This window comes from Piliocolobus tephrosceles, chromosome 17 (genome assembly GCF_002776525.5).
Source record: "Piliocolobus tephrosceles isolate RC106 chromosome 17, ASM277652v3, whole genome shotgun sequence".
Lineage (NCBI taxonomy): Eukaryota > Metazoa > Chordata > Mammalia > Primates > Cercopithecidae > Piliocolobus > Piliocolobus tephrosceles.
The window spans coordinates 8,853,823-8,872,312 of NC_045450.1; the positions used below are offsets into that span (position 1 = coordinate 8,853,823).

The 18,490-nt window shown below is 45.2% G+C and overlaps 1 protein-coding gene across 1 annotated transcript in view; it reads left to right on the plus strand.

The window, feature by feature from the left end:
• Positions 1-18,490, plus strand: part of PMM2 (phosphomannomutase 2) — a 38,379-nt gene that overhangs the window by 6,533 nt on the left and 13,356 nt on the right. Inside the window, exons 3-7 of the mRNA XM_023225706.2 lie at positions 998-1,074; positions 2,562-2,653; positions 7,563-7,662; positions 8,116-8,191; positions 9,473-9,588. Of these exons, the coding sequence (XP_023081474.1) occupies positions 998-1,074; positions 2,562-2,653; positions 7,563-7,662; positions 8,116-8,191; positions 9,473-9,588 (461 nt within the window). The remainder of the gene's footprint in view (positions 1-997; positions 1,075-2,561; positions 2,654-7,562; positions 7,663-8,115; positions 8,192-9,472; positions 9,589-18,490) is intronic.

The following is an 18,490-nucleotide window of genomic DNA, read 5'->3' on the forward strand; positions in this document are numbered from 1 at the left end:
CACTATAACCTCTGCCTCCTGGGTTCAAGTGATTCTTGTGCCTCAGCCTCAGCCTCCCAAGTAGCTGGGACTACAGGCGCCCACCAGCACGCCCAGCTAAGTTTTGTATTTTTAGTAGAGACGGGGTTTCACCCTTGTTGGCCAGGCTGGTCTTGAACTCCTGACCTCAGGTGGTCCGCCCACCTCGGCCTCCCAAAGTGCTGGGATTACAGGCGTGAATCACTCACTGTGCCTGGCCACCAAAGGTCTTTTAGGGCTTTTTTTTTTCTTTTTCTTTTTTTTGACATTATACAGGGTCTTGCACCGTCACCCAGGCTGGAGTGCAGTGGCGCCATCTCAGCTCACTGCAACCTCCGCCTCCCAGGGTCAAGCAATTCTCCTGCCTCAGCCTCCCGAGTAGCTGGGATTACAGGCACCCACCACGACGCCCGGCTAATTTTTTGTATTTTTAGTAGAGATGGGATTTCACTATGTTGGCCAGGCTGGTCTGGAACTCCTGACCTTGTGATCCGCCCGCTTCAGCCTCCCAAAGTGCTGGGATTACAGGCGTGAGCCACACGGCACCCAGCCCAAAGAGCTTCTTAAAAATATATTTAGCCTGTCCCTCAGCAATTCTGAGTCAGGAAGCCGGAGAGCGTAGCTTGGAAATCTGCATTTTCACTCACCGCCCTGGTTGCTGCTGGCGAGCCATCAGCATCGTGGACCAGCATCTTCCTTTACAGACAGTCAGGCTGAAGTCAGGGACGTAAGATAACCTGTCACCAAGTCTCTAATCTCCTGCCCAGTCATCGTTTAAACATGTAACCAAAAAGAGCCATTAAAAAAAAAAACAATAAGGAAGGTTTTCCATACTCTTCTCTTAGTCTGTAAGATGAGATGGTCTCTCACAGTCCTTGCTGGAGTTTAGCGGTTTTATTAGTGGTCATTGTTAATCAAGGAATAGAAACACGGGTTTTGATTCTTTGCATTCTAAGTGTTTTTTTGGTTTTGATTGTAGTGGTTGAAAAATATGATTATGTGTTTCCAGAAAATGGCTTGGTAGCATACAAAGATGGGAAGCTCTTGTGTAAACAGGTAGGTTCTTGAGTATCCGAATTACTATATACTATTAAAAATGTTTTCTAAAAGGGCATTTCACATTGAATGCCTCTGGGAAGATGAGGAACAGGGGTAGAAATGAATCTTTACTCTGTATTCTTTTTTGTTTTGAATTTTGAACCATGTGACTGTTACTATTTTAAATTAATACCTAAATTTTTATACTTTTTAAATACAATATTTCTTTTCTTGTTTTGTTCTGTTTGTTTTTGAGACGGAGTCTTGCTCGTCACCTAGACTAGAGCTGGAGTGCAGTGGCACGATCTCGGCTCACTGCAACCTCTGCCTCCCTGGTTCAAGCAGTTCTTATGCCTCAACCTCCCCTGTAGCTGGGATTACAGGCACACGCCACCACACCCAGCTAATTTTTGTATATTTTTAGTAGAGACAGGGTTTCACCATGTTGGCCAGGCTGGTCTCCAACTCCTGACCTCAAGTGATCCTCCCACCTCAGCCTCCCAAAGTGCTGGGATTATAGGCATGAGCCACCACACCCAACCTTTTCTTTCTTTTTTTTTTTTTTAAAAAGATGGGGTCATGCTGTGTTAACCTGGCTGGAGTGCAGTGGTGTAGTCCTAGTAGCCTAGACGTCCTGGGCACAGGTGATCCTCTGCCTTAGCCTCCCAAGTAGCAAGAACTACAGGGACATGCCACCATGCCTGAATTTCAATCTACTAATAACATTTCTGTGATGATAAAACTAGAGCAGGTTGCCTCACTATAAGCGTTGGGTTTTTGTTTTTGTTTTTTTCTTTTTTTTTTTGATGGAATCTCACTCTGTTGCCCAGGCTGGAGTACAGTGACTCAGTCCTGGCTCCCTGTAACTTCTTGGGTTCAAATGATTCTTCAGCCTCAGCTTCCCGAGTAGCTGGGATTACAGGCATCCACCAGCATGGCTGGCTCATTTTTGTATTTTTTGTAGAGACAGAGTTTCACCATGTTTGCCAGGCTTGTCTCAAGCTCATGACTTAAAGTGATCCACCTGCCTCAGCCTCCCAAAGTGCTGGGATTACAGGTGTGAGCTGCCATTCCTGGCCACTATAAGCATTTTTAAGAGGTACTATATAACTCTTAGTAGTAGTCAGATCATTCTGTTCAGACGTAAGAGAATGCTGACGTGGAACATATATATTTTCTGTCAATATCTGGAGATACTTTAATTGAATAAAAGTGGCAGCGGTAAGCTCTTTGGGCCTTACAGGAAGCATTTGAACAATAATGAGTACAAAAATCTTGGGTAATGAAGCAGCAAATGCTTTTGACTAAAGCCTTTCTGGCTTGCCTAATGTTTTTGACCAGAGAAATAAGAGAAGGAATTAAACAGGCAGTGAGACATGTCACCATCACTGCTCTATCAGCCTACTGATTTTCAACAATAGTGGCTGAAGACCCTGGGTTTGCTATAAAGCTGTTTTGAAAATGCTCCTGCGGAATCAAATAACTCAAGTATTTTCTTCATCTAGAATATTCAGAGTCATCTGGGTGAGGCCCTAATCCAAGATTTAATCAACTACTGTCTGAGCTACATTGCGAAAATTAAACTCCCGAAGAAGAGGTGAGTTTGCTTTTAACAAAGAGGCATCACTGGAACATAGCGTAGTGTCATATGGTGGGTTAATGTGGGCATTCTCCAAATAGGATTATAAAATCACCTAAAGAGTTGTAAAAACAAAGTCTGATAGTTAGCCTGCCCCTTGACAGTTCTGATTCAGAAAACCTGAGAACCGAGCTTGGAAATCCACATTTTCTCTGGCTGCCCTGGTACTGCTGGTTCACAGCAGGGTTCAGTAGCCACCATGGGCCAGCGAATTTAAATCCGAATCCCAGCACTTAGTAAGAAATAATTGGAAACAGTCCACAAAGCCAACAGTACAAGAGTGATTATGTAAATGATGGCTTGTCCACATGATGGAAATTTATACAGCCTTTGAAGACCATATGCTTTCAAAGGCTGTCAGTGAGAGGAAACAGCAGTGAAGCAGCGTGTACAAAAAGCAACAGAAACCCTGGATTGGGAAGTCTCAGACAGGAAGCCTTCGGGCCAGATCCATGTAAAACCCAAATCTGGTTGGCCTGCAGTGTTAAAGAAAATCTGGATTAATTGCCATCATGTAAAAGTCTGATTTCACGTTTTTTTAATTTATTTATGTATTTATTTTTGAGACGGAGTCTAACTCTGTGGCCCAGGCTGGAGTGCAGTGGTAGGATCTCAGCTCACTGCAACCTCCGCCTCCCAGGTTCAAGCAATTCTGCCTCAGCCTCTGGAGTAGCTGGGATTACAGGCGCGTACCGCCATGCCCAGCTAATTTTTTTTTTTTTTCATTTTTAGTACAGATGGTGTTTCACTGTGTTGGCCAGGCTGGTATCGAACTCCTGACCTCAACTAATCCACCTGCCTCGGCCTCCCAAATTGCTGGTATCACAGGCGTGAGCCACCACACCCAGCCTAATTTTATGTTTTAAACATCTGGATTTGTGGCTTCTGTTGGCAAATCTGAGACCTCGCTATTCTAGCTCCCAGTTCCCCCCGGCAGGTGCCACCTGAGCAACTGCCACCTGACCAACGGACCTTTGTTCCAGTCTTTCACAGACTGCTTCTCTCATTTTCTGAGTCCATAGGCTTTCTTTTTGGTTTTTGTTTGTTTGTTTTTGAGAGACAGCATTTCGCGCTGTTGCCCAGGCTGTAGTGCAGTGGCATGATCATAGCTCACTGCAGCCTCAGCCTCCTTGGCTCAAGTGATCCTCTTACCTTAGCCTCCTGAGTAGCTGGGACTACAGGCACATGCTACCATGCCTGGCTAATTTTTTAATTTTCTGTAGAGACAGGGTCTTGCCACATTGTCCAGGTTGGTCTCCAACTCCTGGCCTCAGGCGATCCTTCCACCTCAGTCTCCCAAAATGTTGGGATTGCAGGCGTTAGCCACCCCCCCCCCGGCTTTCATAAATGTTTGGTTTGGGGACCTACCTTCTGCCATGGGTACAATTATCTGAATTCCATTTTTAAAATAATAGTAATACTAATAACGAACATAAATGCTCACAGTGAAAAGACTGGCAGGAAATAGACCCAAATGTTAACCGTGGCTGTTTCTTGATGGTGAGGTTGCAGGTGATTTCTTTGAAATCCTTCTCATTTTTACCCCCAGTTTTGTTTCTCACTCTGTTGCCCAGGCTGGGGTGCAATGGCGCGATCTCGGCTCACTGCAACCTTCGCCTCCCGGGTTCAAGCTATTCTCATGTCTCAGCCTCCCGAGTAGCTGGGATTACAGGCGCCCACCACCAGGCCTGCCTAATTTTTATATTTTTAGTAGAGACGGGTTTTCACCATGTTAGTCAGGTTGGTCTTGAACTCCTGACCTCAGGTGATCAGCCACCTTGGCCTCCCAAAGTGCTGGGATTACAGGCGTGAGCCACTGCGCCCGGCCTTCCCGGTTTTCAGTACTTACTGTGTAACACCTTAATCATCAGGGTCGAAACATGGTCTAAGTGGCGATTCAATTTCAGGGCAGGCTGTACTTCAGAGACTGTTTCACACTGTTAGGATTCGTAACCTGAGCGCCTCCTGCTCAGCACCTCCATCCGGAGTGCAGGAATGTCCCTTAGCCCAAGAGGAGACCTGCCTGCGACAGGCTGGACCCGCACTTTGTTATTGTTGCAGCTGGGTAATGGGCATGTGAGGACTCGTCCTATTCTGTTTACTTTTGTGTGTGTTAGAAATTTTCCTTGGCAAAAAGATAAAATATACAATTATCCCAGGTCAGTTCCGTGTTTACTATGAGCCGAGTGCTAAGGGAGGAATTAAAAAAAAAAAGGGGCATAATCCTGTCCTCAAAGAGTGTATCATTTAGCGAGGGAGAGGGATGTGGAGAGCCATAATTCCAGAATAGTAGAAGAGACGTGGTGAGTCCAGGAGGCAGAGCTGAGACCCACCTTGACCCACATTTGTCCACACGTGCCTGGCAACACTAACTACATGGCCCACGATGGCCAGGCAGATGCAGTGAGACTTCAGAGAGCCCAGGTCTTTAGGGAGGAACTGATTGCTTGGTAATCCACCTTCATCCTTGTTTTGGGGAAGGCTTTCTAAACTGCATCAGCTTCTCTCTGTGCCTTGGAAATGAGAAGAAGAATATGTCCTGGAGTAGGGGGGAAATAATTGAGCTCTTTTTCTGATCATTAGGACCCATAGCCCTAGAGGTCACCCGGGGCATGGTCACCAGTCCCCTAGTGCCTCAGTCCTCATACAGAAGTGGTAGCGGATAGGCTGGGCCTCCACCAACTCCAGGATGGCCTGGACATGGGATTTTTGAGAGAGATTTTTAGGCTTGCATATTTTGTTACATAATTTGCCTGTTTCTCTGAAAGTTGAGCACAAGAGGGGAGAGGATCCAGCTGATTGAGATTTTGCTGTTTTTACTTTGATGAGTATTCATTGTTTCCCAGTTTACAAAGTACCTTTACATAACTGGCACGTTGATTTTAACAAGGCCCTTTGGAGGTAACCAGAGCACATGCTATTAGCCTTTCTGTAGGTGAATAAGAGGAGGCTTGGAGAGGTGCCCAGAGCCACACTGACATGGAATTAGGTCGTCAGCCCTGCATGTGGCATGTGGCCTCTCGGTATTTCCGATGGCCAGTGCCGGAGAACAGGTCTGTGAGATTAAAATAGTAAAAAAGGATCAGGGAAAATGTTCCGTAGGATTCCCAGGCATCAGCGCTTAGAACTGGAAGGCACTTTTCACTGCATAATTTGTCAGAGAACGCTTAAATGTCATTGGTCAGAATGATATCTAGTTTACAAGTTATCTGAACATTTAAGAAACTGGGTGGTTTTCTTTTTTTGGTTGCGGGATTTTGTTTGTTTGTTTGCTTGGTTTTTTTGAGACGGAGTCTCTGTCACCAGGCCGGAGTGCAGTGGTGCGCTCTCAGCTCACTGCAACCTCCGCCTCCCGGGTTCAAGTGATCTTCCTGTCTCAGCCTCTCAAGTAGCTGGGACTACAGGCGTGCACCACCATGTCCAGCTAATTTTTGTATTTTTAGTAGAGACAGGGTTTCATTGTGTTGGCCAGGCTGGTCTTGAACTCCTGGCCTCAAGGAATCCACCCGCCTCAGCCTCCCAAAGTGCTGGGATTACAGGCGTGAGCCAGAGAAACTGTTTTCGGACTCATAGTGGAAACAGTGGAAAAAACCATCTTTTTGTTTTTTGTTTTTTATTTTTTGTGTATGTGTTTGTTTTTTGAGATGGGGTCTCCATCTGTTGCCCAGGCTGTAGTGCAATGGTGCGATCTCGGCTCACTGCAACCTCCACTGCCCAGGCTCAAGCAGTCCTCCTACCTCAGTCTCTCAAGTAGCTGGGAATACAGGCATGCGCCACCATGCCCAGCTAATTTTTGTATTTTTTGTAGAAACGGAGTTTCGCCATGTTGCCCAGGCTGGTCTGAAACTCCTGAGCTCAACCCATCCACCCACCTTGGCCTCCCAAAGTACTGGGGTTATAGGCATGAGCTACCACACCCAGCCAAAAGAACATTGTTAAACATCTTCATTTGAAGTGACTAAACTAATGTTAGTTTCTCATTTTATGTGATCAAATCAAACATTTAGGAGCTGTCTGCTAATGGGTAAATTGAATTTCCTCAGTTATCACTGAGGCTTGTTGGACAATTCTCAGAGCCTTTTTCTGTGTAGCTTTGCTTGGTACTATCAGTCTGTTCAGAAGCTCAGTAGCAAGACAGATGTCTGGTACATGTATTTTCAAACTCCTCAGGGAAACGACCGCTGTTGCCAGTGCTGGAAATCATTTTCATAGCTGTTTATTAACCATAAAATTATCTGCCCAATAGCAGCACTGTGCAACAGACATAGAAAGGGAGCTATGTATAATTTAAAATTTTCTGTAGCCACATTTTGAAAGAATGAAAAGGAAAAGATGAGATGCCTGATATATCTAAAATATGACCTTTTTTTTTTTTTTTTTTTTTTTTTGAGACAGGTCTCACTGTCACCCAGGCTGGAGTGCAGTGACGTGATCTCAGCTCACTACAACCCCTACCTCCCAGGCTCATGGGATCCTCCTGCCTCAGCCTCCTAAGTAGCTGGGATTATAGGCGCGCATCACCATGCCTGGCTGATTTTTGTATTTTTTATAGAGACAGAGTTTCGCCGTGTCATCCAGGCTCAAAATATGACCATTTTAACACAAAGTCAGTATACAACATGACTGATGTGACTCCATTCCTTTTTCATACTAAGTCTTTCAAATCTAATCTCAGTTCATATTAGCCACATTTCAGGTCTCAGTAGTCACAGTAGTTCATGGCTACTGTATTACACAGCACAGAGCTGAGAAACATGGACCACACTAGCCTCTGCTTTTTAGAATTGCCCAAGATTTTAGGCTGTTTATGATGTTTCCCAAATAAATAATGTGTTTTGGGGAACCTCTGTCTCTCTTTCATTCCCAGGGGTACCTTCATTGAATTCCGGAATGGGATGTTAAACGTGTCACCAATTGGAAGAAGCTGCAGCCAAGAAGAACGCATTGAGTTCTATGAACTGGATAAAGTAAGTCTTTCTGAAATATCTTTGGTGAATGGCTGGGTTTATGGAAATAAGATATGGCCCCGTGTAGTGGTTCATGCCTGTAATCCTAATACTTTGGGAGGCCAAGGCAGGAGGATCACTTGAGCCCAGGAATTCAAGACCAGCCTGGGCAACATAGTGAGACCTCATCTCTACAAATAATAAAAACAAAATTAGCCGGGCATGGTGGCACACACCTGTGGTCCCGGCTATTTGTTTGGCTGAGGTGAGAGGATCACTTGAGCCTGGGAGGTTGAAGCTGCTGTGAGCTGTGATCATGCCACTGCACTCCAGCCTGGGCAACAGAGCGAGACCCCCATCTCAAAAACTAAACAAATAATAAATAAGATACTCATACCATGGTGGCCAGTAGTTAAAAGTGTGCTTTCTAAACTGCAATACAAGAGACAATTGGCATCTTTTTGTTTTTCTCAGAAGGAAAATATAAGACAGAAGTTTGTAGCAGATCTACGGAAAGAGTTTGCAGGAAAAGGCCTGACGTTTTCCATAGGTATTGTATATATTGTTTGTATTACAAACTTGGATCCCCATTTCCTGGAATTTGTTGTGGGCCAGTGAGCTATTGATAATGGAGTATGTGCAGTTTTAGGTGGGCAGGAAGATTAAATGTGCAGTCCAGTCTGTAGACAAAAAGCGGCCACTCTCTTTTCTGCATAGTTAGACATAATAGGACTTGCCTAGTCAAGAAACAGCTTCCAGACTGTTGGGCTTGGTTCTAAATTCTCACCCAACAGGATTCTTCCTACCTGCACTTGTCTCATCAGAAGAGGAGCATTTTGATTACTAATGAATAGGAACTTCTCACACCTTTGGGTGGAAGAGAAGCACTATAGGGAAGTCCGTAAGGAGACATGGAATTGAACCCCTTAGGTAAAGGAGACCGAGGTCTTGGAATCATACAATGTTTCAACAGCAAGGAACCTTAGGAGCCAATTGGGTGGCTTTTACAGATCAAGAAACTGAGGCCCAGAAAGGAGAAGAGACTTGTCCGAGTTCACAAAGCTGTTGTTTACACAGCCAGTGTGTGAGCATTTCTGGTGTCTAATGCAGAGTTCTTCCTGCAGCATGAGTGTCTCAGGCTTGTCTTTTGTTAGAGTGCGCCTGTCAAATACTTTGCACACTGATTTCTCTTGTCAGTGCTAATGAGTCATTGCTCAAAGCCTCCTCGTTGTACTAGCTTTCATAAAGGTAGGGGTTGTAGGAAAACTGGAATGGCAAAGGGATTATATTTAACAATGAGTGGGTGGGTTTTTTGTATTCCTGAACTGTGAGATGGACATCTTTCTGACAAAGCTTTGAAAGGTTTCTTGTTGCCCATGAGCACTGCCTATAAATCACCTTCAGTGAGGATTCTCATTTTTCCTGCAAAATATGCTGGATGCAGCCTGCTTCCAGGCATTTTCCACTGAGGGTGTGTTAAAGCCCGAGACTAGCACAGCAGAATGAGGCTGGCGTCAGATTTTTCACAAACATGCTTCCTTTAAACCACATGCTTGACAGGGCGCTTAAATGCAAATGCATTTCTCACTCTGAGTTGGCATTCTGTGCCTCAATTTTAGACCTACGTGAAATAATGCTGGAACAAAAAACGTGGTGTAGAATTAATTTCTAGAACCTATCCATGAAATAGTCTACGTAGCAAACTAGAGTGCTGAAAATCAACCTTGGCAACCCACTAACTGACAAAGAGTAAACTGTTTTTCTTTTCAGTGACATATCATTAGCCCCTTTTTCACCTTTTGCTTGTATGTGCCCCATCCCCACCCGGCAGGAGGCCAGATCAGCTTTGATGTCTTTCCTGATGGATGGGACAAGAGGTATTGCCTGCGACATGTGGAAAATGACGGCTATAAGACCATTTATTTCTTTGGAGACAAAACCATGCCAGTAAGTAGAGAAGTGTTTGTGCAGCTTCATTGTTGCGTTTGAGCTTGAGGGGGAAACTTGACAACTGGGCTGTTTTTCCTGTATCTACACTTTACCCGCCGGCCCTGCTCAAACTGAGCGGTGGCTTCCGTCCTGGAGACGGGGAGAGGGGGGTGATTGAGCTTCCTTCCCCTCTAAGCTCAGACCGCCGCACCTCTGTGAGGCGAGGCTCACACTGCGTGTTAGTTGATCCTTTTCAGTTTGGCTTTGGAATTAAACGTTGGCCACCCCATGTGCCTTCCAGAACACCAGTCCGCAGTGCCACTGTCAAGCCCTGTGCGTTTCAAAGCTCTGCCTGTTTCGATCTTATCTTTCCACTGTATTTGTCCCCCTGAGGCATTCATTCTAAGTTGAACACGAGGGGTCATGGATGCTGGGAGGACAGGGAATGATCGCATGAGCCTGAAACTCAGGAAGGGGCACCAGCGACAGTGAAGGGGCCAAGTGAGTCCCAGGCATCACACACGGCGGGTACTTGAGCTGCCCCCAAGGGATGTCAGAAGTCTCGAGTCCAGGACCAAATCTTAACTGAGAACTGAGAGCACAGCCTGTGTTAGAGGCCAGGGCCAGCAGGAGGAATACACAGAAGAAGTGTCCCCAGGCGTGCTCCACCCAGCTTTGGGCCAGCTCCTTTTCTTTCTCTTTCTCTTTTTTTTTTTTTTTTTTTTTGAGACCAAGTCTCGCTCTGTTGCCCAGCCTGGAGTGCAGTGGTGCAATCTTGGCTCACCGCAACCTCTGCCTCCCAGGTTCAAGCGATCCTTGTGCCTCAGCCTTCTGAGTAGCTGATATGATGGGCATGCGCCACCATGCCCGGCTAATTTTTGTGTTTTTAGTAGAGAGGGGGTTTCACCATGTTGTCCAGGCTGGTCTCAAACTCCTGGGCTCAAGTGATCCACCCACCTCGGCCTCTCACAGTTCTGGAATGACAAATGAGATTTTTAGTAGAGACAGGGTTTCATCATGTTGGCCAGGCTGGTCTTGACTCCTTGCCTCAAGGAATCCACCTGCCTCAGCGATCCACCCACCTCGACCTCTCAGTTCTGGGATGACAGGCCGCGCCCAGCCCCATCACCTTTTCAGTTCCTCTCATCCTCTGGGCCCCTCTGCCTCCTTCCCACGTGCAGCCTGGGGGTGTTGGTTGCCTTATCATCAGCAGGCCCCTGTCAGGCTTTCTCGCCATCCTGCACCCAGCAGGTGCATCATAACTGCTGCATATTCAGAGTTTCTCATCCCTCTGATCTCTGGTCCACTCCAGAATCCTTGCTGCACTGCTAAGATCTACCCATGAAAGGTTTGCTTTTCAGCAGGGCCCGCACGCCACAGTCTTCCAGCAGGAGGGGTACTCGGGGATGGTAGAGGCTTGTTTCTTGTTGTCAGAATGATAAAACTGGAACCCATAAAGGGTAAGGGACTTGCCCAAGGTCACACAGCTAATGACAGAGCTGGTGGTACCAGAAGAAATCTACCTCTTCTTTGTATGTTTTAAATAGCTTTATTGAGGTATCATTGCTGAGGTAAACATCAGCAAAAGCTGCACATGTTTAACGCTCACAGGTTCATGAGTTTAATCATTGTGCCCCTTTGGTTTTGGGGGCAGTTTGGGATTTTTTGTTGCTATTGTTATAAGACCACTTCACATGAGATATTTCCGCTTAACAAGTTTCTAAGTGTACAATACAGTATTGTTAACTATAGGCACTTCTGTTTGTCCACCAGATCTGTAGAACTTACACATCTTACATAACTGAAACTGTACACCCATTGAACAACAACTCTCCATCTCCCTCCTCCACCAACCCGTCCCTGGCAACCACCGTTCTTTTCTCTGCTTATATGACTTTAGCACCGTTAGATATCTGATACAAGTGGAATCATGCAGTATTCATCCTTCTGTAAGGGGCTTATTTCACTCAGCATGTCTTCTCAGTTTACTCCTGCTGTCGCAAATGGCAAGTTTCCTTCTTTTTTAAGGCGGAATAGTGTTTCATGATATGAATATACTACATTTTTTTTTTTCTTGAGGCAGAGTCTCACGCTGTCACCCAGGCTGGAGTGCAGTGGCACCATCTTGGCTCACTGCAACCTCCACCTCCCTGGTTCAAGTGATTCTCGTGCCTCAGTCTCGTGATTACTAGCTGGGATTACAGGTGCCTGCCACCACACGCGGCTAATTTTTGTATTTTTAGTAGAGACAGGGTTTTGCCATGTTGGCCAGGCTGAACCTGCCTTGGCCCCCTAAATTGCTGGGATTACAGGCGTGAGCCACTGCACGCGGCCAGAATGTACTCCATTTTCTTGGTCCATTCTTCTGTCAGTAGACACACGAGTAGTTTCCATATCTTGGCCGTTATGAATAATGCTTCAGTGAACATGGGGGTGCAGATATCTCTTTGAGATCCTGACTTCGTCCTTTTGGCCATCTACCATGGATTAAAGACTTAAACACAGGACCTGAAACTGTAAAACTCCTAGAAAAAAAACACAGGGAAAAAGCAATGATCTTTCACATGTGACACCAAAAGCACAGGCAACAAAGGCAAAACCAGTCAGACAATATCAGACTAAAAAGCTTCTGCACAGTAAGGGAAATAATCAGAATGAAAAAGCAGCCTCCAGAGGGGAAGAGAATATCTGCAAACCATATATCTGATAAAAGGACTAGTATCCAAAATGTATACGAAATTCTAACAACTCAATGGCAAAAAAAAAAAAAAAAAAAAAAAATTTTTTAAATGAACAAAGGACTTGAATAGACAGTTCTCCAAAGAAGACATGCAGATGGCCAGTGGGTATATGAAAAAAGGCTCAACATCAGCATTTAGGGAAATGCAAATCAAAACCACAATGAAGTAAACCTCACACCTGCCAGGATGGCTATTTTATTTTATTTTATTTTGAGACGGAGTTTTGCTCTGTCACCCAGGCTGGAGTGCAGTGATGCGATCTTGGCTCACTGCAACCTCTGCCTCCTGGGTTCAAGCTATTCTGGTACCTCAGCCTCCCAAGTAGCTGGGATTACAGGCACCTGCCACCATGCCCAGCTAACTTTATATTTTTAGTAGAGATGGGGTTTCACCATGTTGGCCAGCCTGGTCTCGACCTTGACCTCAAGTGATCCACCCACCTTGACCTCCCAAAGTGCTAGTATTATAGGTGTGAGCCACCACACTGGGCCAGGATGGCTAATTTTTTTTTTTTTTTTTTAATGTTGGCTGCCTGGTGTGGTGGCTCACGTCTGTAATCCCAGCACTTTGGGAGGCTGACGCGGGTGGATCACCTGAGGTCAGGAGTTTGAGACCAGCCTGACCAACATGGAGAAACCCCGTCTCTACTAAAAATACAAAATTAGCTGGGCATGGTGGCACACACCTGTCATCCCAGCTACTTGGGAGTCTGAGGCAGGAGAATCTCTTGAACCCGGGAGGCAGAGGTTGCAGTGAGCTGAGATCGTGCCATTGTACTGCATCCTGGTCAACAAGAGTGAAACTCAGGTCTCAAAAAGATAAAATAAATGTTGGTAAGGGTGTGGAGAAATTAGAACGCTTGTACACTGTTGTGGGAAATGTTAAATGGCATAGCTATGATGGAAAACTATATAGCAGCTCCTCAAATTAAAAATAGAACTGCCATATGATCCAGCAGTCCCACTTACAGATATATATCCAAAATAATTGAAATCAGGATCTCAAAGAGATACCTGCTGTTTAAAGTAAAATAAAATAATATAAAATAAAGACAGGGTCTTGCTGTGTTGCCCAGGCTGTACTCTAACTCCTGAGTTCAAGCAGTCGTCCCGCCTCAGCCTCCCAAGTAGCTGGAATTACAGGTGTGCCATACCATGACTGGTGATGCCTGCTGTTTAAGTGAGTGTGCTTACCACTACAATAAGCTCTCTCTCAGTGGGGTAGAAAGATCTTGTTCTAAATCCCAGATGAAATGGGTACTTTGAAGGAGGTGTAGCATTCAGGTTTGTTGTTAATGACAGTTAGAAATGGTTTTACAACCACATCCTTTTGTAGAAATGCTTTTGATGCAGAAATGCTTTCAGTGCTGGCTTTGAAAAAGATCACTGTCTGACTCCATGTCTTTAAAACCATTAAGCTAATGAAATGACACCCAGGATCTAAGAGATGCCTGGAAGCTTCCTCAGTCCTCCTCTAGCTTGGTGCCATTTCTTACAGACAGAGAAGAGAGCTATTAAGACACACTATAGCAGACTGTTCTATAATGATGACATTCTTGCTTCACATAAATCACCATCTAGAAGCCTCAGTTGGGACTTTGCAGAATGGAATGCATTTCTTAGATAATCAGAAAATGACTTCCTTTGGGAATTCTTCATTTGGGAATTAGCGGATTTTCTATTCTGTTTAACCATTGCATTACGATACCTGGATTCTATTTTTAAAATCTTACCTACTTTTTAAAAAATGAGTATTATTTAATGGAAGCTTTCCCCCTGATTGTAAATGAACCTGTGCATTCATTATAGAAAATTAGAGAAAGTATGAAGAAGGAAAGGAAAGTCACCTGTCATCATCCAGCAATGTCCCAGCCTTTCTATGTGTATGATCCCAAAAGTGGGATCCTTACATGTTGTTTTAGTTTTAGTCTTCTTTCTCTTAACGTATTTTACTTTTCTCATGTTCGTGAATATTCTTTGCAAAGAAGATTTTTCATGGCTGTATAACATTCTCTCATTAGGCATCGTTTACCCACCTCCCTCGTAGAGGCACGTTGGGTGGCTTAAGCGTTTTTGCCGTTATAACGGATGCTGTGGTGAACATTCTTGCACGATTCTTTGCCCCCATCTCTAATCCTTTACATCAGCAGTTTTCTAGAAATGGGAATTAGCAGTCCAATCATCTAAACCTTCAGACAACATATCAGTTCTTGAAACTTTAGGCACAGAGCAATCCAAATACCAGCCTTACACTGTGCATTTTCAGTGACAGACATTTAGAAAGCTGGGGTTTTTGCTTTCCTAATGAAGCTTAATGTTTTCGCTGGCATCCAGGGAAGTGATCTTGAGCTGAGAGCTGTCAGTAAAAAAGCCATTTCTCAGCCAGGCCCTGAGGCTTGGCAACCTCTTCCGGCAACACAACCTCCGGGAGGCAGGGTCTAGTGTTATGTAAAGGGTGCCCTCTGCTTGGAGCAACTTGAGAGCAGAGTGAAGAAGTGAGGCGTTGGTCATTGCTTTTCAAAATACTTGCCATCTTCAGAAACCCTGTCATTCTTCCCATTAGCCACAAAAGCCAGCGTTTCTTTTTTTTTTTTTTTTTGAGACGGAGTCTTGCTCTGTCCTCCAGGCTGGAGTGGTGCAGTGGCGCGATCTCGGCTCACTGCAAGCTCCGCCTCCCGGGTTCACGCCATTCTCCTGCCTCAGCCTCCCAAGTAGCTGGGACTACAGGCGCCGCCACCACGCCCGGCTAGTTTTTTGTATTTTTAGTAGAGATAGGGTTTCACCATGTTAGCCAGGATGGTCTCGATCTCCTGACCTCGTGATCCACCCATCTCGGCCTCCCAAAGTGCTGGGATTACAGGCTTGAGCCACCGTGCCCAGCCACCAGCGTTTCTTAAAACCTGGCTCTGAGTTCAGCATGGAGGCCCTGGGCCTGGCGTGGCGTACCTTGGTTTGCTGCAGAGAGAGAGATGGCAAGGGCAGAGAGCACACACCGCGCATGGCTCTGCATGGCTTTCTAGGAACCGCACTGGCTGGATCACCCTAAGCGACTCTGAATCCGCAGTCCAGAGAGCCTCTACTTACCCATGCTTTCTGTAAAAGTCATCTTGGCTGTAAGGCGGTTGCAGCATGAAAACATTCTAACACTTCATTAACATTAGCATCTGGTTCAATTTTTGACTTGATGCTTCCATTTGGGGTAATGTGGCTATCAGTGCACTCAAGCATGTGTGAAAGACTCACGCAGAGGGTTCAGGATTGGGGACAGCCCTGCCGCTCTTCAGGAGGCTGGCCACATGACAGTGGTCTGTCTCTGCACTGGGATGCCATGTAGCTGTAGAAACAGTCCGTGTGGACCCATCTCTAGGGCTTTTTGTTAGGTGCACAAAGCAAAGTGCAGGACAGTATAAGTAATGTGCTAGCCACATTTTTGTCTAAAGAGGGGAAAGGAATTTCTCTTTATGTTAGCTTATAAATGCATGAAAGGAGTCTGAATGGATGAAAGTTACAGAGGTTACTGTGGGGGTGGGGATGTGGACAGGAGAAAGAATTGACACCTAGGTCTTACTCTTTCTTTTTTTTTTTTTTTTTGAGATGGAGTCTCGCTCTATCGCCTGGGCTGGAGTGCAGTGGCCGGATCTCAGCTCACTGCAAGCTCCGCCTCCCGGGTTCCCGCCATTTTCCTGCCTCAGCCTCCCAAGTAGCTGGGACTACAGGTGCCCACCACCTCGCCCAGCTAGATTTTTGTATTTTTTTGGTAGAGACGGGGTTTCACCGTGTTAGCCAGGATGGTCTCGATCTCCTGACCTCGTGATCCACCCGTCTCGGCCTCCCAAAGTGCTGGATTACAGGCTTGAGCCACCGAGCCCGGCCTGGTCTTACTCTTTCTTAATATGTTTGAATACATGAATGTGCTATCTATTGAAAAATAAAATTTTTAAATCAACTTGAGAAAAGGAGCTGGGTAATCCCTGTAATCCCGGCTACTAGGATTTTTGAGACACAATCTCACTCTGTTGCCCAGGATGGAGTACAGTGGCACAATCTCAGCTCACTGCAACCTCTGCCTCCTGGGGTGTTCAAGCGATTCTCCTGCCTCAGCCCCCTGAGTAGCTGGGATCACAGGCATGTGCCACCATGCCTAGCTAATTTTTTTATTTTTTTAAGGCTAATTTTAAAGGCAGATCTTCCTTATTAACATTTCTGGAGAAAAAAAATGTTGCACAATTTAGTTAAAAGGACGGCAGATAGCATTTTAGAAGTGATGTAGGAGAATGACAGAGGTGAGGCTTTCAGATCCCAGCTTAGTCTCTGACTAGCTAAGAGCCTGGACTTCCCGCTCTGCCTCCTCTGTAAGAGGGAGGACACTGCTATCTCACCCGGGAGCATGTACAACGTAAGTGTCCAGCTCAGGGTCTGACACTGAGGAAGTGCTGGAAGATTTACATTTCCTCCCTTTTTTCAATTTTTAAAAATTTTTAATTTTTGCTGGTTTTTTTTTAAGAGACAAGGTCTTGCTCTGTCGCCTAGGCTGGAGTGCAGTGGCACAATCTTGGCTCACTGTAATCTTGAACTCCTGGGCTCAAGTGATCCTCCCACTTCAGCCTCCTGAGTAGCTGGGATTACAGGCGCCCACCAGCATGCCTGGCTAATTTTTGTATTTTTAGTAGAGATGGGGTTTCACCATCTTGGCCAGGCTGGTCTTGAACTCCTGACCTCAAGTGATCCGCCCACCTTGGCCTCCCAGAGTTTTATTATTCCTCAAATCAGTGTCTCCAAGAATTTGGGGATCAGAGTTTTTAAGGATAGCTTGGTGGGTAGGGGCTCAGGAAGTGGAGATTGCTGATTGGTCGGCTTGGAGATGAAATCATAGGGGTGGAAGTGAGTTTTTCTTGCTATCTTCTGTTCTTGATGGGATCAAAGAGCTGGTTGAGCCAGATTACCTGTCTGTGTGGCGTCAACTACTGCATCAGAACACAGGGTCTGCAAAATATCTCAGGCACAATCTTAAGTTTTATGACAGTGATGTTATTTGTGGGGAGCAATTTGGGGAGGATCAGACTCTTGTAGCTAATTTGTTTGTTCTACAAAGGCAGACTGGTCCCCAGGCAAGAAGGGGGTTTATTTCAGAGAAAGGGCTGTTACTGTCTTTGTTTCAAAGTTGAACTATAAAACTGAATTCCTCCCAAGGTTAGTTCGGTCTGCATCCAGGAATGAACAAGGACAGCTTGGAGGTTTAGAAGCAAGATGGAGTCATTCAGGTCACCATCATCATTTTCTCAGTAAAAATTTTTGCAAAGACAGTTTCAGTTCCTCCTGTTGGGTTTTATAATACCTTATTCCTAAGGTGTGGGGCATGAAGATGGGAAAAGAGTGATAACCGCTCTAGCTTCTTTCTGCTGACAGGGAGCATAGTCAGGGTAGCTGTTGACCCAAAGGTAAGAGGAGTGAAACCACTTTGCAGCTGTCTGCCTATACTCAGAGGTTCCTGGTTGGGGTTTGAAGGCCTGCATGACAAAGCCATTAGTATTCTCATCTATAGTTTTAACAAATGAGTCCTAGGATAAAGAGTGAAAGTCCTGGCTTCAGAAGCTTTTGTAGAATTGACCCTAAGCTCTGAGGGACTCAGGTAAATAGCTCCAAGAACCAATCAGACATGGGGTTATTAGCAGAGATTTGGGTCAGAGGTTGCTAGACAGACAGATTGGGGTAGACAGAAAGGAGGAAATGTAAATATACTCTTCCTTATATTTTTAGTCAGTTTTCCTAGTCCTAAGACCAGATCAGTTCAGTTAAACAGCTGTTTCCTGTATCAAGAGATGGCATTGCAGATGGGCTAGGCTTCTTTAGTTATAGAGGAGGAAGGCAGTGGCAATTTGACATGTTTTTGTCATCTGTATTACAAAGAATAAGCTTCAGCTTGCAGGGCCTCAGGAAAAAGGTAGTAACAATTTAATTGAGTCCAAGTCAGAAAAGTGGAAGAAAAAATTATTTGGGAATTGTAGCCCACAAAGAATTCAGGATTTAGTACAAATTGCAGAAAATAATAAAAACTCAAGAACAAATCTAACAGCAGGTGTACCATAGTTTTTTGAAACACTTTTTTCTCTCTCCCATCCTTATTTTTATTAAAGACAAATCGTAGTAGGACAAGTTTACCTGCAAAATAAGTCATGGTCT